The sequence below is a fragment of the Bubalus kerabau genome, chromosome 23, assembly GCF_029407905.1.
Source record: "Bubalus kerabau isolate K-KA32 ecotype Philippines breed swamp buffalo chromosome 23, PCC_UOA_SB_1v2, whole genome shotgun sequence".
Lineage (NCBI taxonomy): Eukaryota > Metazoa > Chordata > Mammalia > Artiodactyla > Bovidae > Bubalus > Bubalus kerabau.
The window spans coordinates 3,459,392-3,484,335 of record NC_073646.1 but is presented as its reverse complement, the minus strand read 5'-3'; the positions used below and the strand labels follow the sequence as shown (position 1 = coordinate 3,484,335).

At 56.2% G+C, this 24,944-nt stretch overlaps 2 protein-coding genes across 4 annotated transcripts; both read right to left on the bottom strand.

Moving 5' to 3' along the window:
- Window positions 1–422: 422 nt before the first annotated feature.
- On the bottom strand, window positions 423–9,555 carry LOC129637947 (interleukin-32-like). Of its 3 annotated transcripts, none has more exons than XM_055562294.1 (7): window positions 9,398–9,555; window positions 4,634–4,675; window positions 3,116–3,154; window positions 2,917–2,973; window positions 2,537–2,563; window positions 2,302–2,361; window positions 423–1,808 (listed from the first exon to the last, which is right to left on the bottom strand). In XM_055562294.1, exons 2-7 carry the CDS (start codon window positions 4,646–4,648, stop codon window positions 1,482–1,484), a joined length of 525 nt encoding a protein of 174 aa, XP_055418269.1. In that variant the 5' UTR covers window positions 4,649–4,675; window positions 9,398–9,555; the 3' UTR covers window positions 423–1,481. The 3 variants fall into 3 exon arrangements, with proteins under 3 accessions (XP_055418269.1, XP_055418268.1, XP_055418270.1); XM_055562293.1 differs by lacking the exon at window positions 9,398–9,555 and adding an exon at window positions 4,797–4,836; XM_055562295.1 differs by lacking the exons at window positions 2,302–2,361; window positions 9,398–9,555 and adding an exon at window positions 4,797–4,836.
- A 2,950-nt stretch (window positions 9,556–12,505) lies between these two features.
- On the bottom strand, window positions 12,506–17,016 carry LOC129637949 (interleukin-32-like). Its single transcript, XM_055562296.1, has 6 exons — window positions 16,855–17,016; window positions 15,337–15,375; window positions 15,138–15,194; window positions 14,757–14,783; window positions 14,524–14,583; window positions 12,506–14,022 (listed from the first exon to the last, which is right to left on the bottom strand). Exons 1-6 carry the CDS (start codon window positions 16,867–16,869, stop codon window positions 13,720–13,722), a joined length of 501 nt encoding a protein of 166 aa, XP_055418271.1. The 5' UTR covers window positions 16,870–17,016; the 3' UTR covers window positions 12,506–13,719.
- Window positions 17,017–24,944: the final 7,928 nt, after the last annotated feature.

The window sequence follows — 24,944 nt, the reverse complement described above, 5'->3', positions numbered from 1 at the left end:
TCGCCTCTCCCTGAATCTTCCTGAGCTGAGACATAAAGGACCAGAGTTCCTCGGATCCCATGAAATACCACCTAACGGTTTCAAATGGCTATCCTATGCTAAATGGAGTACAAAACGTCTGCTTTACAGCAAATGACCCACTGAAAACTGCTGTCTATAACTTGCATGTGCTGGTTAAAAGGTCAAAGAAGTGAGATGACTGATATTCACATAAGTAATATTTCATTGGTTCAGGATTCTGCATAGGAAGAAAGAAACTTGTGCCCAGAATCCCTGGAAATTGCACCTATTCCATTAACATCACTCCCTCCTGCACCATGGAGGACTCTTTCCTCCATATTTTTATTGGATTTTGTTCTGTTACCTCCCGAGTTTATATTGTACATGCACAAATCAAATATCATTGGTCAAAAACTGAAACATTTCTTTGGGAGGGGAAATGTTTAGAAAATGTATTTCATGTACCTTACATTGAAATGGAGAAAAGATTTAATCTAAAAACAACAACAACAACAAAAGCAAACTCATATTGAAATTGAAATGGGGAAGAAATTAAACGTTAAACAAAAAATACCTTACTACTTATATCAGTGGAGTAACCTCACCATTATGAGAAGTAGTAAATCAGATGTAAGTCATTATGTAAAAAGGAAAAAAGGAAATAGTCAAGTGCAGGTTTAGCACAGGGGCACCGGAGAACGCAGGGGAAAGTCTGAGAGACTTGCATACTGTTGAGGAGGTGAGGCAGGGACGGGGCCAGGAAGCCAAGGCTGCTCAGGGCCTGGCAGTGGGGCGGCTCCTTGCAGCAGGGAACTCAGGCCAGAGGTAGGCCTTCCAGTGTCAGGCCTGTCAGAGGGACCCCCTGGAAGTGAAGGGGGAAGGGTGTGGCCAGAATGGGGCTCTGCCACAAGGCACTCCCAGACAGGCTGCTGTCCTCCTCAGACAGGAAGGCGCAGGCCCAGGAGACAGGGAGAGCCTTCCTCCAGGTCTCCTGCCCTGCTGGGGCCTCAGCTGACAGCAAGCTGGGTCCCTTAGGATGATGAGGGTACTAAGATGCTAACGTCAGGGTCAGGGTCCACCACTGCCTCCTCCTGAGAGACACACAGCCGGCCCTCAGGGGTCCCCTCACTGAAAATCAGCTCAGCGTTCCATCTGACAGGGTCTGGAGCGACAGGCAGAGACATTGAGGGATGCTGACCCACGGAGGGCACCTTGGTCCTTGGGGTCTCTGGGCTTCCAAGCCTCTCCCACATCCCTGGGTCAGCAGAGCATCCCCATCCCTGACAGACAGGTCAGACCTGGAGAAGGGAAACCTGGCCTGATGCTGTGGAGTCGTCCCTGCAGGACAGGAAGTGAGGGCAGTTAAATGATGGCTCAAGGGTGAGCAGGAGGGTTAGGTCACTTCAGAAGATGGTTTCCGGGAAGGGGATCGTGCAGGGCCTTCTGGATGAGGTGGAGTTCCTCCAGAATCACTGGGGCTCCTAGACCTGGATGAGGATTCTGAAGAGCTGCCCCACAGTGGAGCAGAAATCCGTCAGCATTCCCCAGACGGCCTTCACCGCACTGCAGATGGCCTCCAGGCAGGCCGCTGCCTTCTCCTTCAGCCAGGGTACTGCCTTCTCCCGCAGCCAGGTGAGCGCATCCCAGCACCGCTGCTTGAGTCTCTGCAGAATTCCTTCGAACCACCGCAGAGCTCTGGCCCAGATGCTCTCTTGTGGATTCTGGACTTCTGGACAGGCAGAGACTGAAGGTCTCTGGATTCTGCGTCGTACTTCTTGCCGTGCTTCCGGAAGGAAGGGACTGGACTCCTGCAGGGATTCATGCATGGATGGAGGCCTTTCAAGGACCTGCCCTGGGTGAGGCACACCTGGTCCTGACCTCACCGAGGCCTCCCAGCCCTTGTGAGACGCTGGGGCTCACAAGCCCAGCCCAGCCCAACCCAAACTTCCTGCCTTCAGGCCAAAAGCTCCACAGACTTGAGGACTTCTCCCAGAGACTGGGCCTGCCCCTTGGTTCGCCTAAAGAAGGAACCGTGGTGCTTGGTTGTATCTGCCTGCAGGTGGTTGGCCTCTGAAGCCAGCACCAGGCCCACGGGGCTCACAGCAGGAAGCTGAGTCAGGGCTCTGGCCACCGTGTGCTGGGTGGGGAGGCTGATGCCCACAAGGCTACACCACCTGAGATTTGAGGGACCCCCACTTCATCCCCCACCCCAGGGAGCTCTGTGCACACATAGCAGCCCCAAGGACAAGAGAGACCAGTGGGGAGGGGAAGGAAGGCGCTGAGACAGTGGCTCCGACTCACGGGAAGGTTCTCTTGAATGTGATCTTCTATAAATTCACTGATGTCCTCGCTGAGCTCCTCCTGGGGAGAGGAAGTGTGCAGTCTGCACTCCTGCCTCCCTGCTGAGGTCTGGGGTCCGCACTGTGGCCTCCCGTGCATCCAGGTGAGTCTCAAGGGAGCCAGGGCCCCAGACCCCATACCCTGGCTGATACAACTCTGAGGACTACCCTTAGCAGGGGGCAAGGTCCAAACTCACCTCCATCTCTGCTAGGGCTGCCTCCATCTGGTGGGGAAAAAACACTGTATTTAAAACACCCCTACCCTCTCTCACTTCACCCTGAATCCCAAGCCCCAGCTAGTACTCATCTCTGCCCAGTCACCTCAATAACGAACCCTCAACCTGGGGACCATGCTCTGGCATCCATGCCCTGCCCTGTTGCCCTGTGGTCTGGACGCCGCCCTCAGCATCCCTGGGCCTCCGTATCCCCTCCCTGTGCACTCACCTGCCACACAGGTGTGCGTTTGTCCAGTGTAAGGACTGGGCGCTGAGCTGTGACCCTCATCATCATGGTGACTGTGAACCCACCCCACCTCCCTCACACTGGGGAGGGTCGGGGGTGGGGCACAGTGACCCACCTGTGCTCCTTCTGGTTCATTTCGCATCTTATCACAGAAATCATCCACCCGTTTGTGCTGTGAACAGAGATGGACTTGAGTAAAAGAAGCTCCATCCTTCTCCCTGCTGGGTCCCAAGGGGGCCAGATCGTTCTTGGCTTCACCTCGCAGAACCCAGGCTTCCCGAGCCCCCAGCTATTCGTGGGGATGAGCCTCTTACCATCATGTCCCTCAGAGAAGCCAGGTTACCTGAGAGTCCCTGTGGATGTAAAAGTGAAACTCAGGTTCTGTCCTTGTAACCACTGAGACCTGTATTACACACACACACACACACACACACACACACACTCACCAAAGGAGGACCCTTGCCCTGGTTAGGTGGGTCAACCTAGTTCCCAGATGCCTAGCCCTCCGTGGTCCTGCTGAGAGCTCACCAGGGAGGAACTGGCGCTGTCCTCTCCTGTCTGAAGCGCTGAGGGTGACAGTGGCCAGTCTTCAGACCTCTGACCCTGCAGACCCCCAGCTCCCAGCACCTTCCACTCCAGACCCTTGATGAGTCATGGAGGTGGGAGGCGCCCCACCGACCCCTGGGAGACTCCACCTAATGGCGGGCATCTGGCGGGTCCCCACTGCCCTCCTGGCCCTGGGTGGTCAGTGGGGCTCACAGCGCGTGCAGGGCTCCGTCTGCACACCCTTGTCTGGGGGGCCCATCCTGTCAGCCCAGCATCACACACAACTGGGCAAGGAAACACCTCGCGGGTCCTTGGGGACACTCTCTGCCCACATCCTCTCACTGGGTCTGGACGCTTAACCTGGGTCAGCCACGATGACCACTGCCAGATACTGGTGTTCCATGGCCTGGAACTCCTGAGCATCTTGTCACCATCAGAACTGAGATGAGGGAGTTGTACAGAGGGCGGAGGGCACCCCAAAGGGAAAGAGTAGACTCTGAGCTCAGTGTGGCTCGGCTACTGATCCAGGCCCTGAGAGAAATGCTTTTCGCTTTTCTCTGAAAATGCTGACCAGCCAACTAGACCCCACACGCTGCAACTACGATCCCTCAGAGACAAAAGAAATTCAATAAATAGGAATAAGCATTAGAAGGAGCCCGAAGATGGCTGATTCCTCGGACACTGCAGAGGCTCCAGGTCCGGCTGCCCCACGAGCATGACGACTCTAATTCCTACACTCACTCCCTGGTCCATTGTTCCTTCCTCGGTCCCAACACAGGCCCCCACACTGAGCTGCCCCCAAACTGACCTCCCAGCAGGAGCCCCAGCCCCACAGCCAGGACCTGCCACATAAGGAAAGGGCTCAGAGCAACAGGAAGCTGGAGCGTGCTTGTCAACAATGATCCAGAATTTCAGGATGGTGATAGCAGAGTGTTCAACCAGGGTCATTGTGAGACGGGGCGCTTTGTGGCACGGGTCCCATGTTTTGACCCTCTGCTTCCCCAGTGGGAAGGAAATGGCAACCTGCTCCAGTATCTCTGCCTGGAGAAGCCCATGGACAGGGCAGCCTGGTGGGCTACAGTCCCCGGGTTCGCAAAGAATTGGACACCACTGAGCGACTCACACTTTCACTTTCCCCTGCGGCCACCCCAGGGCCCAGGGAGGGTGGGACAGAGGCTGCTGTGCACAGAGCAGTCAGCAGGGCTGGGGCTGAGCTGGTGGGAGCCGGATCGGGCGGCAAATGGGACTCCAGGCCCACTCTCCCCTCATCTCTCGTCGTCATTCACCTTAGCGAAGCACATGGTGGCTTAGAGTCCTCCTGAAGGGACCTGGTGGAGGAAGGAGGGGAGGGGAAAGTGCTTCAGAGAAGCGGGCTTGCCCACCACCCTGGAGGGTCCTCCACCTGCAGGTCTCCCCCACCCCCACGTTGGGCTCCCCAGAGTCCCTCACCTGAGATCCTGCAGCCAGAGCTTCAGCTGAGCACTGCCCCACTGCCCGCTGAGCCCTAGCAACTTAAGAGCTGGCCAGGGAGGGGCAGAGAGGGTGGAGCCCTGCTGGGGAGGGGGCAGGGGCAGCTGGGTGTGTTTGAGACAGAAACTGAGACAGAAATAGAAGCAGAAACAGAGGGGGGAGGGCAGGTGTCCGAAGGAAGGGATGACAAGGGGCCAGAGGTCTGAGAGGCGGGGTGGGGAGGGCGTGTGCCTTACACTCAGGGTCCAGGGGTCAGGGCCCTTCCTCCCTGACCCGGGTTGGGATCTCTGAACCCAGCTTGGGCCACCTCCCCTCACAATCGGATCGAGCACAGGGAGGGACGGGGTAAAGTCCAGACTTGAGATGATAGTTTGAGGAAGATTCAGGGGGAGCCGACCAGGGCCCTTGAACAGACTGCACCCCACTCCACATCCAGAGAAGCTTCTGGAGCTGCCCTACCCTCAGGAAGGCACAGGACCTGCAGGAACCCTGAGGTGGAGACTCTCCCCGGGGCCCTGGCATCCAGGGCAGGGCCGGGCCTGTGTGCCTCACCCACAGGATGTGTCCCTCAGAAGGGGCAGAAGGGAGCCTTGCTGGCCGTCTGGGCCCCGCTGACCAGGGTCTCCTGAGGCCTGCTCGGGCCCCCGGGCCTCAGTCACCATGGCAGGGGTCTCCATGGCCCTGGCCAGCCCCACAGGGCTTGACTCTCACAGCCTGGCCCACCTCTCCCTGAGACCACAGCCCCTCACAGCTATGGCCTGGCATCTGTCTTAGAGACCCAGGGCTGCCATAACAAAGAGCCACAGACCCGGGTCTCAGCAACTCCCACAGTGGAGCCTAGAAATTGAAATCAAGGCGTCAGCAGGCAGCGGTTGCTCTGAGAGCCCTGAGGGAAGCATGTGTTCCAGGCTTCTCTCCTAGGCGTGTAGACAGCTGTCTCCAGGTCTACATGGTGCCCTCCCTAGACAAGTATCTGTCTCCTAATTCCCCATTTTCCTAAGGTCACCAGTCATAATGGATTAGGGCCCACCCTAAGGCCCTCATGCTCACTTGATTCCCTGTAAAGACCCCCCTCCAGGTGCTGGTGGTTAGGACTTCACTGTGTGAATTTAGGGGAACACGATTAAGTGTCTAATATCCTTGAAGAGGAACCGGCCTCCTGATGGGCCACCGTGTGCACCCCATGGGGAAAAACCTAGGAATCCTGCTCCTCAGGGAACGTCTCTCTTGGGCCCACCAGACTCCAGCTGGCATCCCCTGCCCCTTAGGAGCCAGTTCAGTTGTCTGAAAGTCCCTTCCCACACCCAGGAAGTCCAGATCCTTCCCTGAGCCAGCTCAGAACTCCAGGGTGGGAGGGAGACAATAGAGCCGCTCTTACTTTGGCTTCGGGCTTCCCTGGTGGCTCAGAGGGTAGGGAATCTGCCTGCAATGCAGGAGACCTGGGTTTGATCCCTGGGTCCCAAAGATCCCCCTGGAGAAAGGAACCCAGTCCACTATCATGGCCCGGACAGTTCCATGGACTGCATAGTCCATGGTGTCTCAAAGAGTCACACGGCTGAGCGGCTTTCACTTGCTTCAGCCCGCCTCATTTCCAGGTCATATTTCCAGTGATCTGGCTGCCTGAGACGTGACACTGGGCACCTCCACATCTGTCTCAGGAAGGCCACCTCCTGAAAGGCATTTCGTGTCTCACTGTGGACTGAACCCTTTTCTTTATAGAGTTTTAGTGAGATGTAATTCACATATCATACAATTCACCCAGGAAAGGGCCTAATTTAATGCACAGTACTACTCAACCATCACCACCATCAATTTCAGAACACTTTTATCATCTCCAGAAACCATCCTGCACCCCTAAGCCATCATCCTCCACGGCCCAGCATCAGGCAATTCCTAAATCTGTTTTTAACTTTTTGAGGTACCACTAGACTCTTTCCCCAGGCTTCTCCAGTAGCTCAGTGGTAAAGAATCTGCCTGCAATGCTGAAAACCAGGTTCAATCTGTGAGTCAGGGAAGATCCTTGGGAGGAGGACATGGCAACCCTCTCCAATACTCTTGCCTGGAAAACCCCATGGACAGAGGAGCCTGGGGGGCTACAGTCTATGGGGCCACGGAGACAGCATTGAGCGTGCACGACCACACACAAGAGTAGTAAAAGTTTTCCGGCTCCATGCCCTGACCACATGAATCATTTGCAACTTTTTGTCCCCATTCTGTGGGTTGTCTTTTTACTTTTCCGGTGTTGCCCTTTGAAATACAAAAGTTTTAAGTGTTTATATTTTAAAAATTTGTATCATTTCCTTCCCATTCTTTAAAAAACATAATTCAATACCATGTGGCATTTTTGTGAACCTGACTTCATGACATGTGAGAGGCTGGACAAGTGTCCGTTGTTGCAGCGAAAGGAGCCTCAGATGTCACATGGGACATCCCTCTCTGGGCGCCTCCAACCAACTCTTGGTTGCCCCCCAGCTCATCCTCAGCCACCCTGTCCCCCGTCAATGCTGGATTCCAGCCTCTTCTGTAAAACAGTGATTCAGGTCTGTAATGTTCTTGCCACCAAACTTCGCCTTGGGGCTCCATCACTGCTCCGAGGAAATGAAGGGGTTTCTCTCCTGTTATTTTTATTGTCCTGCTTCAGGGCTGATAAGCTTTTTGAAGACAAGTTTCCTCCTCCCCATACTTAGAAAGGGTCCTGACAGAGGCCCAGATGGCTTCTGGTGCCTTTGAACATCCAGATCCCTGGCTGGTTGAAGACACCGGGCTGTCATCCTCCTTCTGGCCTGGTCGTGACCACGCTGGGCTCCATGCCCCTGGGTCAGCTCTTGCAGCACTGTGGGCCCACTGAGGCTGGTGGCACATTAAGAAATGGTGGGTATGTGACTCCAGCCATGGGGGTGAACCTCTCTCACCCAGGCTGTGAATGGGCTCTGTAAATACAGGAAGAGGTTGGCCCCTGGGTGGAGAACATGGAGGGGACGCACAAGTCAGAAGACAGAGACCGGAGACGGCAGCTGCTGGCCCTGGTCACTTGCAGATCGCCCACCCCCACATCAACCACCCAGTTTATTCAAATGCAGATTCCTGGCCTCAGACCCAGAGTGAGGATTCACGGTGAAGACATGGAATCTGCATTTTTCAAGTTCCCTAGATCATTCTCTCTTTTTCTTGGACCACACTGATCGGCTTGAAGGATTTAAGTTCTGGGACTAGAAATTTAACTCAGGCCATGACAGTGAGAGCACCAGATTCTAACCACTGGACCACCAGGGAACTTCCTTCCTGGATTATCCTGTGTGGACTATTCCAGAAACAGAGTTGCAGAGGCATTCATTTAGATTCTGAATTCAGTGGGCAGGGGGGTCATTGAGGTGGCCAGGTTCCATCCACTTGTCACCCAGGAGCACTGAGGAGGCAGTGACCCCAGACTGAGAGGGCACCAGTCCACTATCTTCCCACCAACATCGAACTGATGGGAGCCAAGGGGTTCTGGAGGGGGCGGCAGAGGCTCAGGTGTGGAGGTGGGAGAGGTGTTTTAGGAGCAGAAGGGTGTCCTACTGAATGTGGGCGGTTCTGGTACCAGCGTGCTGACCAGAACCAAGGATGGGCCACAGGGGCCGTCTCAGGAGAATCACCCACGTGATGCTCATGTGACACCCATGTTAACCATGGATGTCACCCCGGACTTGGGACATGCTCAGGGGTGGTTGCAGAGCTGGGTTTGGGACCCCACCAATGTGCTTCGATTGGCACTTCATGGGTGGATGACAGGATGAGAAACCTTAGACCAGAGGCTGGAGAGCCGGCTCAGCAAGGGGGAGTGGGGCTGTCCTGTAAAGAGCCAAGCACTTGGGACAGCTGCTGTTGGCAGGCGGGCAGGCTGTAGGAATTCAGCCTCCTGAGCTCCAGGAAAGGCCAGGTGTTCCGGGAAAAGGAGAGTCCCTGCGAGGTCATGGCCAGGGTCAGGGGAGGAAGGAAAGCCCAGGAGGCCGCAGTCAGGGCATTCAGTGCCAGGGCCGGCCCTGTGTCTCCGCTCTCCTGGACTTAGCTCCACCTGCATCCCCAGCTGCATCCTGGCTGAGCCCCGCCCCTGGGACAGACTTCCCACAGCCACAACGCAAGGAGGTCCCGTGGGCGATCTGCTCCCTTCCACGCAGCCGCAGGTTTCCTTCAGGGGGAGGCCAGGCCCCCCACCAGCAGGGACAGAAGACGCAGGAGGGGCACCAAAGGCCGCCCTGCAGCCCTACTGATCCCGCAGTGACAGTCGCAGTCTCCGGGCTTAAGGGGCGCTCTGGGGGGTCTGGGGGCCCGAGGGCCCACACTGGGGGTGGGGCAGTCCAGGAACTTGGGACCCATGGGTTGGGGGGAGTCTGGCTCGGCTTTGATGCTGCCCTTGGGGAAGCGCCAGTAGTGGACGCCCTTGAAGAAGTAGGTGTCCCCTGCGGGGAGGGAGAGGTTTGAGGGTCTGGTCCACGCCTGCCCACCCTCCAAACCCCTCTCTCCGCACCGCTTCTCCCCCCACGCCGGGGTCTGCAAGTCCCACCATCCCACGGCCACCGGGCCTGCAAGGCCTCGCCCACCGGGTCCGCGATCTCTCCCACCGCTGTCGCTGACGGTGACATCGTCGGGGGCCGGCAGCCCGCCCTCACAGAGGCTCAGATCACGCGGGTAGCCGGGGTCCGGGCGCGCTACAGCCTAGTCCTACCGCCAGTACTGCCGCCCCCGGATCAGGCAGGTCTTCCCGTTGAGCGGCCAGGAAAACACGGCGTCCACCTCCTCCCCGGGGGGCAGCCCCAGCTCCGTGTGCGGGCGCGCGGCGCCCTCTAGCAGCCGGTCCTGGAACGACCAGAACTGCGGGCCTGCGGGTGAGCCGAGCTGCGCATGCCCGGTGCTAGCGCCCCACCACCAGGACCCTGCTACTGCTGCTAAGTCGCTTCAGGCGTGTCCGACTCTGTGCGACCCCATAGACGGCAGCCCACCAGGGTCCCCCATCCCTGGGATTCTCCAGGCAAGAACACTGGAGTGGGTTGCTATTTCCTTTTCCAATGCATGAAAGTGGAAAGTGAAAGTGAGGTCGCTAAGTCGTGTCCGACTCCTTGCGACACCATGGACTACAGCCTTCCAGGCTCCTCCGACCATGGGATTTTCCATGCAAGAGTACTGGAGTGGAGTGCCATCACCTTCTCCCCAAAGAAGAGAATCCAGCACTGATTTAGATCCTGAATTCTGTGATGAGCTGGGGTGGGGGGGCGGTCAATAGATGGCCCAGGTCCCACCCACTCAACACCCAGGAACATTCAGGAAGCAATGACCCCAGACTCAGAGGGGGCCAGTCCACTGTCTTCCCACCAGCATGAGCTGATGGGAGCCAAGCAGTTCCCAAGAGAACGGCAGGGGCTCAGGTGTGGAGGAGCGAAGAGGTGTTCCAGGTGCAGGAGGGTGTCCCCCTGCAAGTGGGCAGTTCTGGTTCCAGTGTGCTGACCGGAAAGAAGGTGCACGGGGGCCGACTGTGGAGCATCATCTGTGTGTGAGCAGTGATGTCACCAGGACTTAGGGCACAGTGACCAGGGGTGGTCTCAGGGCCGATTTGGGGTCCCCAGCAATGTGGGTTACTTGGGATGTCATAGAAGGAGGATAGGGTGACAAAAATCACAGAGGGCCCAGAGAGGCAGGCTGGGGTTCAGCGTCCTGGGGTGGACGGTGGGGCCCGTCCCTAAAGACCCAAACAGGTTGGCACAGTTGTTGACAGGAGCGACCTGGGCTGCCTGGCACACAGACTGGGGCCTTAAGGAGGGAATGAAGGCCATCTGGGCGCTGAGCCCTCTGGGGGCCCCTGGATCCAAAGGGAAGTGGCAGATGTCTCCCTGCCCTGGCCTGCCCCACAGGGCTTGTTGCTCACAGCCTGGCCAGCCTCCTTGCTGAGGCAACAGCCTCTCTCATCCCCGCACCTCCATGGCCTTCTCGTAAGTCTTCCAGCCCCAGGGCCACCATAACAAAGAACCACAGACCCGTGTATCAACAACACACATTTATTCTCTCACAGGGGAGCCTAGAAGTGGAGGTCAAGGTGTCAGCAGGTATGGTTCCTGTGAGAGCCCTGAAGGAAGCCTGTGTTCCAGGTCTCTTCTAGTCTTGTAGATAGCCATCACCACGTCGACACGGCATCCTCTCCAGACATGCAGGTATCTCCTAATCCCCCATTTTCATAAGGTCACCAGTCATAATGGATTAGGGCCCACCCCAAGGACCTCGTCGGAGAAGGCAATGGCACCCCACTCCAGTACTCTCGCCTGGCAAATCCCATGGATGGAGGAGCCTGGTAGGCTACAGTCCATGGAGACGCTAGGAATCAGAAACGACGGAGCGACTTCACTTTCATTTTTCACTTTCACGTGTTGAACAAGGAAATGGCAGCCCACTCCAGTGTTCTTGCCTGGAGAACCCCAGGGACGGGGGAGCCTGGTGGGCTGCCATCTCTGGGGTCGCACAGAGTCAGCCACGACTGAAGTGACTTAGCAGCAGCAGCAAGGACCACGTTTACCTTGATTCCTTGTAAAGACCACCACCAGATGACGTGGCATTCAGAGGACTTCAGCATAGGAATATGGGGACACAGTGTGACTGCTGATATCCTTGAAGGGCAACTGGATTTGGAAAGTAGAGGTGTTTCTTGGGCACAGCTGGAAGGGTAAGCTCTGAGCCTGTGGCCGGGAGGTTCAGTTGTTTATGTGTTGGGAAGAAGACAGGGCTACGGGAGTCCCCACATGTCACAGGTTTAGGTTTAAGACTCCTGCAAGACACCTGGGAAGAAGGTTTCCAGAGAGAAGACAGGTCAGCTAAGAGTCAGAGGAATTGGGAGAACCCACAGCGTGGGGGGCACTAACGGTAAGGGATCTGACTGCTAATGAGGGAGATGCAAGAAACCTGGGTTCAATGTCTGGGCTCAGAAGATCCCTTGGAAAAGGAAATGACACCTGACTCCAGTATCCTTGCCTGGGAAATCCCATGGATGAGGGACCTGGTGGGCCACAGTCCGTGGGGCTTCAGAAGCGAACACGACAGGGCAACATAATGCAGCATATCAAGGTGTGATTATTTCCTGAGCCCACTCATGTGCCAGGGAATGTGGTGGGGCCTTGAGGGGACCTGTCTTGAAACAGAGGGGCAGGGCTGCCCCGGAGAAAAAGGAGGGCATCCCAGGCAAAAGGAGCAGCATGTGCAGAGACCTGGCAGGGGAGAGAGGAGCTTGGCCAGCAGCCAAGGACTATTGCGCAGCCGAGGAGATGCAGAGCAGTGTCCTGCAGATGAGACGCGGTCTGACAGGTCAGTGACAGCCTTAGGTCCTCAGTTGTGTCCGACTCTGTGCCAGCCCGTGGACTGTAGGCTGCCAGGCTCCTTTTGCCTCTCCCTGAATTCTTTCTGAGCTGAGACATAAAGGACCACAGTTCCTCAGATCCCATGAAATACCAGCTAACGGTTTCAAATGGCTATCCTATGCTAAATGGAGTACAAAACATCTGCTTTACAGCAAATAACCCACTGAAAACTGCTGTCTATAACTTGCATGTGCTGGTTAAAAGGTCAAAGAAGTGAAATGACTAATATTCACATAAGTAATATTTCATTGTTTCAGAATTCTGCATAGGAAGAGAGAAACTTGTGCCCAGAATCCCTGGAAACTGCACCTATTCCATTAACATCACTCCCTCCTGCACCATGGAGGACTCTTTCCTCCATATTTTTATTGGGTTTTGTTATGTTACCTCCCGAGTTTATATTGTACATGCACAAATCAAATATCATTGGTCAAAAAAAAACATTTCTTTGGGAGAGAAAATGTTTAGAAAATGTATTTCATGTACCTTACATTGAAATGGAGAAAAGATTTAATCTAAAAACAACAACAAGAATAACAACAAAACAAACTCATATTGACGTTGAAACAGGGAAGAAATTTAGTGTTAAACAAAGAATACCGTACTACTTCTATGAACGGGGTAACCTCACCACCGTGAGAAGTAGTATATCAGATGTAAGTCATTATAAAAAAGGAAAAAAGGAAAAAAAAAAAGAAAAAAGGAAATAGTCAAGTGCAGGTTTAGCACAGGGGCACCGGAGAACGCAGGGGAAAGTCTGAGAGACTTGCATACTGATGGGAGGTGAGGCAGGGACAGGGCCAGGAAGACAAGGCTGCTCAGGGCCTGGCAGTGGGTGGCTCCTTGCAGCAGGGAACTCAGGCCAGAGGTAGGCCTTCCAGAGTCAGGCCTGTCAGAGGGACCCCCTGGAAGTGAAGGGGGAAGGGTGTGGCCGGAATGGGGCTGTGCCACAAGGAACTCCCAGACAGGCTGCTGTCCTCCTCAGACAGAAAGGCGCAGGCCCGGGAGACAGGGAGAGCCTTCCTCCAGGTCTCCTGTCCTGCTGGGGCCTCAGCTGACAGCAAGCTGGGTCCCTTAGGATGATGAGGGTACTAAGATGCTAACATCAGGGTCAGGGTCCACCACTGCCTCCTCCTGCGAGACCCACAGCCGGCCCTCAGGGGTCCCCCTCGCTGAGAATCAGCTCAGCGCCACATCTGACAGGGTCTGGAGCGACAGGCAGAGACACAGAGGCATGCGACCCACAGAAGGCACCTTGGTCCTTGGGGCCTCCAGGCTTCCAAGCCCCTCCCACATCCCTGGGTCAGCAGAGCTTCCCCGTCCCTGACAGACAGGTCAGACCTGGGGAAGGGAAACCTGGCCTGATGCTGTGGTATCGTCCCTGCAGGACACGAGGTCAGGGCAGTTAAAGGATGGCTCAAGGGTGAGCAGGAGGGTAAAGGTCGCGTCAGAAGATGGTTGCCCAGAAGGGGATGCTGCAGGGCCTCCTAGATGAGGTGGAGTTCCTACAGAACCACCTGGGGCTCCTAGACCTGGATGAGGTTTCTGAAGAGCTGCCCCACAGAGGAGCAGAAATCCGTCAGCATTCCCCAAACGGCCTTCATTGCACTGCAGATGGCCTCCAGGAAGGTCGCCGCCTTCTCCCGCAGCCAGGTGAGCGCATCCCAACACCGCTGCTGGAGACTCTGCAGAATTCCTTGGAACCGCCGCAGGGCTCTGACCCAGATGCTCTCTTCCGGATTCTGGACCTCCAGACGGGCAGAGACTGAAGGTCTCTGGATTCTGCAGCGTACTCCTTGCCATGCTTCCTGAAGCAAGGGACTGGACTCCTGCAGGGATTCATGCATGGATGGGGGCCTTTCAAGGACCTGCCCCGGGCGAGGCAGACCCTGGTCCTGACCTGACCGAGGCCTCCCAGCTCTTGTGAGACGCTGGGGCTCAGAAGCCCAGCCCAGCCCAACTCAAACTTCCTGCCTTCAGGCCAACAGCTCGGCAGACTCGAGGACTTCTCCCAGAGACTGGGCCTGGCCCCTTGGTTCGCCTAAAGAAGGAACCCTGGTGCTTGGTTGTACCTGCCTGCAGGTGGTTGGCCTCTGAACCCAACACCAGGCCCATGGGGCTCATAGCAGGAAGCTAAGTCCAGGGCTCTGGCCACCATGTGCTGAGTGGGGAGGCTGATGCCCGCAAAACTGCACCACCTGAGATTTCAGGGACCCCCCCCCCAGTTCATCCCCCACTCCAGGGAGCTCTGTGTACACGCAGCAGCCCCAAGGACAAGAGAGACCAGTGGGGAGGGGAAGGAAGGCTCTGAGACAGTGGCTCCAACTCACGGGAAGGTTCTCTTGAATGTGATCTTCTACGAATTTACAGATGTCCTCGCTGAGTTCCTCCTGGGGAGAGGAAGTGTGCAGTCTGCACTCCTGCCTCCCTGCTGAGGTCAGTGGTCCCCATTGGCCTCCCGTGCATCCAGGTGAGTCTGAAGGGAGCCAGGGCCCCAGACCCCATACCCTGGCTGATCCAACTCTGAGGACCACCCTTAGCAGGGGGCAAGCTCCAAACTCACCTCCATCTCTGCTAGGGCTGTCTCCATCTGGTGGGGAAAAAAACACTCTGTTTAAAACACCCCCACCCTCTCTCACTTTCACCGTGAATCCCAAGGCCCAGCTAGTTCTCATCTCTGCCCAGTCACCCCAATAACTAACCCTCAACCTGGGGACCATGCTCTGGCATCCCTGCCCTGCCCTGTTGCCCTGTGGCCTGGTCGCTGCCCTCAGCATCCCTGGGCCTCCGTATCTCCTCCCTGTGCACTCACCTGCCACATGGGTGTGAGTTTGTCCAGTGTAAGGACTGGTGCTGAGCTGTGACCCTCATCATCACCGTGACTGTGAACCCACCCCACCTCCCTCACACTGGGGAGGGTCGGGGGTGGGGCACAGTGACCCACCTGTGCTCCTTCTGGTTCATTTCCCATCTTATCACAGAAATCATCCACCAGGGTATACTGTGAACAGAGAGGGACTTGAGTAAAAGAAGCTCCGTCCTTCTCCCTGCTGGGTCCCAAGGGGGCCAGATCGTTCTCGGCTTCACCTCGCAGAACCCAGGCTTCCCGAGCCCCCAGCTATTCGTGGGGATGAGCCTCTTACCATCATGTCCCTCAGAGAAGCCAGGTTACCTGAGAGTCCCTGTGGATGTAAAAGTGAAACTCAGGTTCTGGCCTTGTAACCACTGGGACCTGTTTTACACACACACACACACACACATACACACACACTCACCCAAGGAGGACCCTTGCTCTGGAATAGGCGGGTCAACCTGGTTCCCAGATGCCTAGCCCTCCGTTGTCCCACTGATGTGACCAGGGAGGAACCGGTGCTGTCCTCTCCTGTCTGAGGCGCTGACGGTGACAGTGGCCAGTCTTCCCGACCTCTGACCCTGCAGACCCCCGGCTCCCAGCCCCTTCCCCTCCAGACACTTGATGCCTCATGGAGGTGGGAGGCGCCCCACCGACCCCTCGGGAGACTCCACCTAACGGCAGGAATCTGGCACTGTCCCCGCTGCCTTCCTGGCCCTGGGTGGTCAGTGTGGCTCACAGCGCATGCAGGACTCCCATCTGCAAACCCTTGTCTGGAGGGCCCATCCTGTCAGCCTATCATCACACGACTGGGCAAGGAAACACCTCGCGGGTCCGTGGGATACTCTCTGCCCGCATCCTCTCACTGGGCCTGAGTGCTCAGCCTGGCTCACCCCGCGATAACCACTCCCACACACCGTTGTTCCATGGCCCAGAACCCCTGAGCATCTGGTCACCCTCAGAACTAGGTAGGTGAGTGGGACAGAGAGCGGAGGCCACCGCAAAGGGTAAGAATAGACTCTGAGCTCAACGTGGCTTCAGCTGTTGATCGAGGCCCTGAGAGAAATGCTTTCAGCTTTTCTCTGAAAATCCTGGCCAGCCAACTAGACCCCACACGCTGCAACTAAGATCCCTCAGAGACAAAAGAAATTCAATAAATAGGAATAAGCATTAGAAGGAGCCCGAGGATGGCTGATTCCTCGGACACTGCAGACGCTCCAGGTCCGGCTGCCCCACGAACATGACGACCCTAATTCCTACACTCACTCCCTGGTCCATTGCTCCTTCCTCGGTCCCAACACAGGCCCCCACACTGAGCTGCGCCCAAACTGACCTCCCAGCAGGAGCCCCAGCCCCACAGCCAGTACCTGCCACATAAGGAAAGGGCTCAGAGCAACAGGAAGCTGGAGCGTGCTTGTCAACAATGATCCAGAATTTCAGGATGGTGACAGCAGAGCGTTCGACCAGGGTCATTGTGAGGCGGGGCGCTTTGTGGCACGGGTCCCATGTTTTGACCCTCTGCTTCCCCAGTGGGAAGGAAATAGCAACCCGCTCCAGTATCTCTGCCTGGAGAAGCCCATGGACAGGGCAGCCTGGTGGGCTACAGTCCCCGGGTTCGCAAAGAATTGGACACCACTGAGCGACTCACACTTTCACTTTCCCCTGCGGCCACCCCAGGGCCCAGGGAGGGTGGGACAGAGGCTGCTGTGCACAGAGCAGTCAGCAGGGCTGGGCTGAGCTGGTGGGAGCCAGATCGGGTGGCAAAAGAGACTCCAGGCCCACTCTCCCCCCATCTCTCGTCGTCACTCACCTTAGTAAAGCCCATGGTAGCTTAGGGTCCTCCCGCTGGGACCTGGTGGAGGAAGAGCGGAAGGAAAAGTGCTTCAGAGAAGAGGGCTCGCCCACCACCCTTGAGGGTCCTCAGACTGCAGGTCTTCCCCACCCCCACATCGGGCTCCCCAGAGCCCCTCACCTGAGATTCTGCAGCCAAAGCTCCAGCTGAGCACTGCCCCGCTGCCCGCTGAGCCCCAATGACTTAAGAGCTGGCCAGGGAGGGGCAGAGAGGGTGGAGCCCTGCTGGGGGATGGGGCAGGGTCAGCTGGGTGTTTTTGAGAGAGAAACTGAGTCAGAAATAGAAGCAGAAACAGAGGGGGTAGGGGGGAGTTGGAAGGAAGGGAAGACAGGGAGCCAGAGGTCTGAGGGGCAGGCGGGGAGGGCGTGTCTCTTACTCTCAAGGTCCCAGGACAGGCCCCTTCTCCCTGAGCTGGGTGGGGATCTCTAGGCCCAGCTTGGGCTGTGTCCCCCCACCATCGGCTCGAGCATGGGGAGGGACGGGGTAAAATCCAGACTTGGGACGATAGTTTGAGGAAGCTTCAGGAGGAGCCAACCAGGGCCCTCGAACAGACTGCACCCCACTCCGCCTGAGAGAAGCTTCTATAGCCGCCCTGCCCTCAGGAAGTCACAGGACCTGCAGGGGCCCTGAGGTGGAGACTCTCCCCGGGGCTCCAGTATCCAAGGCAGGGCCAGGCCTGTGTGCCTCACCCACAGGATGTGTCCCTCAGAAGGGGCAGAAGGGAGCCTTGCTGGCCGTCTGGGCCCCGCTGACCAGGGTCTCCTGAGGCCTGCTCGGGCCCCCGGGCCTCAGTCACCATGGCAGGGGTCTCCATGGCCCTGGCCAGCCCCACAGGGCTTGACTCTCACAGCCTGGCCCACCTCCCTCTGAGACCACAGCCCCTCACAGCCATGGCCTGGCATCTGTCTTAGAGAACCAGGGCTGCCATATCAAAGAGCCAGAGACCCGGGTCTCAGAAACACACATTTACTCTCACAGTGGAGCCTCGAAATTGAAATCAAGGCATCAGCAGGCAGCGGTTGCTCTGAGAGCCCTGAGGGAAGCATGTGTTCCAGGCTTCTCTCGTAGGCCTGTAGACGGCAGTCTCCAGGTCTACATGGCGCCCTCCCCAGACAAGTATCTGTCTCCTAATTCCCCATTTTCCTAAGGTCACCAGTCATAATGGATTAGGGCCCACCCTAAGGCCCTCATGCTCACTTGATTCCCTGTAAAGACTCCCCTCCAGGTGCTGGTGGTTAGGATTTCACTGTGTGAATTTAGGGGAACACGATTCAGTGTCTAATATCCTTGAAGAGGAACTGGCCTCCTGATGGGCCACCCGTGTGCACCCCATGAGGACAAACCTAGGAATCCCATTCCTCAGGGAAAGTTTCTCTTGGGCCCACCAGACCCCAGCCGGCATCCCCTGCCTCTTAGGAGCCAATTCAGTTGTCTGAAACTCCCTTCCCACACCCAGGAAGTCCAGATCATTCCCTGAGCCAGCTCAGAACTCCAGGGTGGGAGGGAGACAATAGAGTGGCTCTTGCTTCAGCTGCGGGCTTCCCTGGTGGCTCAGAGGGTAGGGAATCTGCCTGCAATGCAGGAGACCTGGGTTTGATCCCTGGGTCCCAAAGATCCCCCTGGAGAAAGGAACCCAGTCCACTATCATGGCCCGGACAGTTCCATGGACTGCATAGTCCATGGTGTCTCAAAGAGTCACACGGCTGAGCGGCTTTCACTTGCTTCAGCCCGCCTCATTTCCAGGTCATATTTCCAGTGATCTGGCTGCCTGAGACGTGACACTGGGCACCTCCACATCTGTCTCAGGAAGGCCACCTCCTGAAAGGCATTTCGTGTCTCACTGTGGACTGAACCCTTTTCTTTATAGAGTTTTAGTGAGATGTAATTCACATATCATACAATTCACCCAGGAAAGGGCCTAATTTAATGCACAGTACTACTCAACCATCACCACCATCAATTTCAGAACACTTTTATCATCTCCAGAAACCATCCTGCACCCCTAAGCCATCATCCTCCAGGGCCCACCACCACGCAATCCCTAAGTTTGTTTTTAACTTTTTGAGGTACCACTAGACTCTTTCCCCAGGCTTCCCCGGTAGCTCAGCGGTAAATAATATGCCTGCAATGGGAGAAAACCAGGTTCAATTCGTGGGTCAGGGAAAGTCCCTGGGAGGAGGACATGGCAACCCACTCCAATAGTCTTGCCTAGAAAACCCCATGGACAGAGGAGCCTGGGGGGCTACAGTCTATGGGGCCACGGAGACAGCTTTGAGTGTACACGCACACACAAGGGTGGTAAATGTTTTCCGGCCTCATGCCCTTACCACATGAATCATTTGCAACTTTTTGTCCCCATTATGTGGGTTGTCTTTTTACTTTTCTGGTGTTGCCCTTGGAAATACTAAAGTTTTTAAGTGTTTATATTTTAATAATTTGTCTCATTTATTTCCCATTCTTTAAAAAACATAATTCAATACCATGTGGCATTTTTGTGAACCTGACTTCATGACGTCTGAGAGCCTGGAAAAAGTGTCCATTGTCGCAGCAAAAGGAGCCTCAGATGTCATATGGGACATCCCTCTCTGGGCGCCTCCAACCAACTTTTGGTTGCCCCCCAGCTCATTCTTAGCCACCCTGTCCCCTGTCAATGCTGGATTCTAGCCTCTTCTATAAAACAGTGATTCAGATCTGTCACTTCCTGCCATCACTGCTCCGAGGAAATGAAGGGTTTTCTCTCCTGTTGTTTTTATTGTCCTGTTTCAGGGCTGATAAGCTTTTCGAAGACAAGTTTCCTCCTCCTCATACTTAGAAAGGGTCCTGACAGAGGCCCAGATGGCTTCTGGTGCCTTTGAACATCCAGATCCCTGGCTGGTTGAAGACACCGGGCTGTCATCCTCCTCTGGCCTGGTCGTGACCACGCTGGGCTCCATGCCCCTGGGTCAGCTCTTGCAGCACTGTGGGCCCACTGAGGCTGGTGGCACATTAAGAAATGGTGGGTATGTGACTCCAGCCATGGGGGTGAACCTCTCTCACCCAGGCCGTGAGTGGGCTCTGTAAACACAGGAAGAGGTTGGCCCCTGGGTGGAGAACAGGAGGGGACGCACAAGTCAGAAGACAGAGACCGGAGACGGCAGCTGCTGGCCCTGGTCCCTTGCAGATCGGGGCCACCCCCCAGCCCACCCCTACATCAACCACCCAGTTTGTTCAAATGCAGATTCCTGGCCTCAGACCCAGAGTGAGGATTCACAGTGAAGACAAGGAATCTGCATATTTCAAGTTCCCGAGATCATTCTCTCTTTTTCTTGGACCACACTGATCGGCTTGAAGGATTTTAGTTCTGGGACTAGAAATTTAACTCAGGCCATGACAATGAGAGCACCAGATTCTAACCACTGGATCACCAGGGAACTCCCTTCCTGGGTCCTCCTGTGTGGAATGTTCCAGAAGCAAAGTTGCAGAGGCACTCAATTAGATTCTAAATTCAGTGGGGATGGCGGTCATTGAGGTGGCCCAGGTTCCACCCACCTGTCACCCAGGAGCACTGAGGAGGCAGTGACCCCAGACTGAGAGGGGACCAGTCCACTGTCCTCCCACCAGCATCGAGCTGATGGGAGCCAAGGGGTTCTGGAGGGGGCGGCAGAGGCTCAGGTGAGGTGGTGGGAGAGGTGTTTTAGGAGCAGGAGGGTGTCCTACTGAATGTGGGTGGTTCTGGTACCAGCGTGCTGACCAGAAACAAGGATGGGCCACAGGGGCCATCTGAGGAGCATCACCCACGTGTGAACCACGGATGTCACCCCGGACTTGGGACATATGCTCAGGAGTAGTCGCAGAGCTGGGTTTGGGACCGCACCAATGTGCTTCGATTGGGACATCGTGGAGGGAGGACAGGATGAGAAACGTTAGAGCAGAGGCTGGAGAGCCGGCTCAGCAAGGGGGAGTGGGGCTGTCCTGTAAAGAGCCAAGCACTTGGGACAGCTGCTGTTGGCAGGCGGGGCGGGCTGCAGGAATTCAGCCGCCTGAGCTCTGGGAAAGGCCAGGTGTTCCGGGAAACGGAGAGTCCTGCGGGGTCATGGCCAGGGGCAGGGGAGGAAGGAAGGCCCAGGAGGCCGCAGTCAGGACATTCAGTGCCAGGGTCGGGCCGGTCTCCACCCTCCTGGATTTAGCTCCACTGGCATCCCCAGCTGCATCCTGGCTGAGCCCCGCCCCTGGGACGGACTTCCCACAGCCACAAACCAAGGGCGATCTGCTCCCTTCCACGCAGCCGCAGGTTCCCTTCAGGGGGAGGCCAGGCCCCCCACCAGCAGGGACAGAAGACGCAGGAAGGGCACCGAAGGCCGCCCTGCAGCCCGACTGATCCCGCAGTGACAGTCGCAGTCTCCGGACTTAAGGGGCGCTCTGGGGGGTCTGGAGGCCCGAGGGCCCACACTGGGGGCAGGGCAGTCCAGGAACTTGGGACCCATGGGTTGGGGGGAGTCTGGCTGGGCTTTGATGCTGCCCTTGGGGAAGCGCCAGTAGTGGACGCCCTTGAAGCAGTAGGTGTCCCCTGCGGGGAGGGAGAGGTTTAAGGGGCTGGTCCACGCCTGCCCACCCTTCAAACCCCTCTCTCCGCACCGCTTCTCCCCCCACTCCGGGGTCTGCAGGCCCCACCACCCTACGGCTACTGGGCCCCCACGGCCCGGCCCCCCGGGTGCGCGAGCTCTGCCACCCGTGTCGCTGACGGTGACATCGTCGGGGGCCGGCAGCGCGCCCTCCCAGAGGCTCAGATCGCGCGGGTAGTCGGGGTCCGGGCGCACCGCAGCCTCTTTCTACCGTCCTACTGCCGCTCGGGGATCAGGTAGGTCTTCCCGTTGAGCCGCCAGGAGACACGACGTCCACCTCCGCCCCGGGGGGCAGCTCGGTGAGCAGGCGTGCGGAGCCCTCTAGCAGCCGGTCCTGGAACGACCAGAACTGCGGGCCTGCGGGCGGGGCGGGGGCCAGGTGAGGCGCGCTGCGCATGCCCCGCGCTAGCCCGCCACCACCGGACCCTGCTACTGCTGCTAAGTGGCTTCAGTCGTGTCTGACTCTATGCGACTCCATAGACGGCAGCCCACCAGGCGCCCCCATCCCTGGGATTCTCCAGGCAAGAACACTGGAGTGGGTTGCCATTTCCCTCTCCAATACAGGAAAGTGGAAAGTAAAAGTGAAGTCCCTCAGTCGTGTCGGACTCTTTGCCACCCCGTGGACTGCAGCCTTCCAGGCTCCTCCGTCCATGGGATTTTCCAGGCAAGAGCACTGGAGTGGGGTGCCATCGCCTTCTCTGTAAAAGAAGAGAATCCAGCACTGATTTAGATCCTGAATTCTGTGATGAGCTGGGGTGGGGGCAGTCAATACGTGGCCCAGGTCAGACCCAGTCATCACCCAGGAAGGTTGACCAAGCAGTGAACCCAGACTGAGAGGGGACCAGTCAGGGGACCAGTCCACAGTCTTCCCGCCAGCATGAGCTGATGGGAGCCAAGCAGTTCCCGAGAGGAAGGCAGAGGCTCAGGTGTGGAGGAGCGGAGAGGTATTCCAGGTGCAGGAGGGCGTCCCCCTGAAAGTGGGTAGTTCTGCTTCCAGTGTGCTGACTGGAAAGAAGGTGCAGGGGGGCCGACTGTGGAGCATCATCTGTGTGTGAGCAGTGATGTCACCAGGACTTAGGGCACGGTGACCAGGGGTGGTCTCAGGGTTGATTTGGGGTCCCCAGCAATGTGTTGATTGGATTTCACAGAAGTAGGACAAAGAGACAAACATCACAGAGCACCGGAGAGCCAGGCTGGGGTTCAGCGTCCCGGGGTGGATGGTGGGGTCCGTCCATAAGACCCAAACAGCTTGGCACAGTTGTTGACAGGAGCAGCCTGGGCTGCCTGGCACACAGACTGGGGCCTTCAGGACAGAATGAAGGCTGTCTGGGTGCTCAGCCCTCGGGGGCCCCTCGATCCAAAGTGAAGTGGCAGATGTCTCCCTGCCCTGGCCTGCCCCACAGGGCTTGTCGCTCACAGCCTGGCCAGCCTCCTTGCTGAGGCAACAGCCTCTCTCAGCCCAGCACCTCCATGGCCTTCTCATAAGTCTTCCAGCCCCAGGGCCACCATAACAAAGAACCACAGACTCGTGTATCAACAACACACATTTATTCTCTCACAGGGCAGCTTAGATGTTGAGGTCAAGGTCTCAGCAGAAACGGTTCCTCTGAGCGCCCTGAGGGAAGCCTGTGTTCCAGGGCTCTCCTAGGCTTTAGATAGCCATCTCCACATAGACAGGGTGTCCTCTCCAGATGTTTAAGTGTCTCCTAATCCCCCATTTTCATAAGGTCACCAGTCATAATGGATTAGGGCCCATGCCAAGGACCACGTTTCTCTTAATCCCTTGTAAAGACCACCTCCAGATGACGTGGCATTCAGAGGACTGCAGCATAGGAATTTGGGGACACAGTGCGACTTCTGATATCCTTGAAGGGCAACTGGATTTGGAAAGTATGGGTGTTTCTTGGGCACAGCTAGAAGGGAAACTCTGAGCCTGCGGCCGGGAGGTTCAGTTGTTTACGTGTTGGGAGGAAGACAGGGCTACGGGAGTTCCCACATGTCACAGGTTTAGGTTTCAGACTCCTGCAAGACTCCTGGGAAGAACGTTTCCAGGAGAGAGGACAGGTCAACTAAGAGACTGAGGAATTGGGAGAACCAACAGCTTGGGGGGCACTAGTAAGGGATCTGACTGCTAATGAGAGAGATGGAAGACTGGGTTCAATGCCTGCGCTCGGAAGATCCCCTGGAAAAGGAAATGACACCCCACTCCACTATGCTTGCCTGGGAAATCCCATGGATGAGGGACCTGGTGGGCCACAGTCTGTGGGGCTACAGAGGCGAACACGACAGAGCGACAGCACTCACAGCGTATCAAGGCGTGATTATTTCCTGAGCCCACCCACGTGCCAGGGAATGTGGTGGGGCCTTGAGGGACCTGGCTTGAAATAGAGGGGCAGGGCTGCCCCGGAGAAAAAGGAGGGCAACCCAGGCAAAAGGAGCAGCATATTCAGAGATCCCGGCAGGAGAGAGAGGAGCTTGGCCAGCAGCCAAGGACTATTGCGCAGCCGAGGAGATGCAGAGCAGCAGATGAGACAGAGTCTGACAGGTCAGTGAGAGCCTTAGGTCCTCAGTTGTGTCCGACTCTGTGCCACCCCGTGGACTGTAGGCTGCCAGGCTCCTTTCGCCTCTCCCTGAATTCTTTCTGAGCTGAGACATAAAGGACCAGAGTTCCTCGGATCCCATGAAATACCACCTAACAGTTTCAAATGGCTATCCTATGCTAAATGGAGTACAAAACATCTGCTTTACAGCAAATAACCCACTGAAAACTGCTGTCTATATTTTGCATATGCTAGTTAAAAGGTCAAAGAAGTGACATGACTGATATTCACATAAGTAATATTTCATTGTTTCAGAATTCTCCATAGGAAGAAACTAGGCCCAAAATCCCTGGAAATTGCACCTATTCCATTAACATCACTCCCTCCTGCACCTTGGAGGACTCTTTCCTCCATATTTTTATTGGATTTTGTTCTGTTACCTCCCGAGTTTATATTGTCCATGCACAAATCACATATCATTGGTCAAAAACTGAAACATTTCTTTGGGAGGGAAAATGTTTAGAAAATGTATTTCATGTAACTTACATTGAAATGGAGAAAAGATTTAATCTAAAAACAACAACAACAAAAATAAAAACAAACTCATAATGACGTTGAAACGGGGAAGAAATTTAATGTTAAACAAAACATCCATACTACTTCTATCAACGGCTATAATCACCATTGTGAGAAGTAGTATATCAGATGTAAGGTCATTATGTAAAAAGAAAAAAAGGAAATAGTCAAGTGTAGGTTTAGCACAGGGCCACTGGAGAAAGCAAGGGAAAGTCTGAGAAACTTGCATACTGATGGGGAGGTGAGGCAGGGACAGGGCCAGGAAGCCAAGGCTGCTCAGGGCCTGGCAGTGGGTGGCTCCTTGCAGCAGGGAACTCAGGCCAGACGTAAG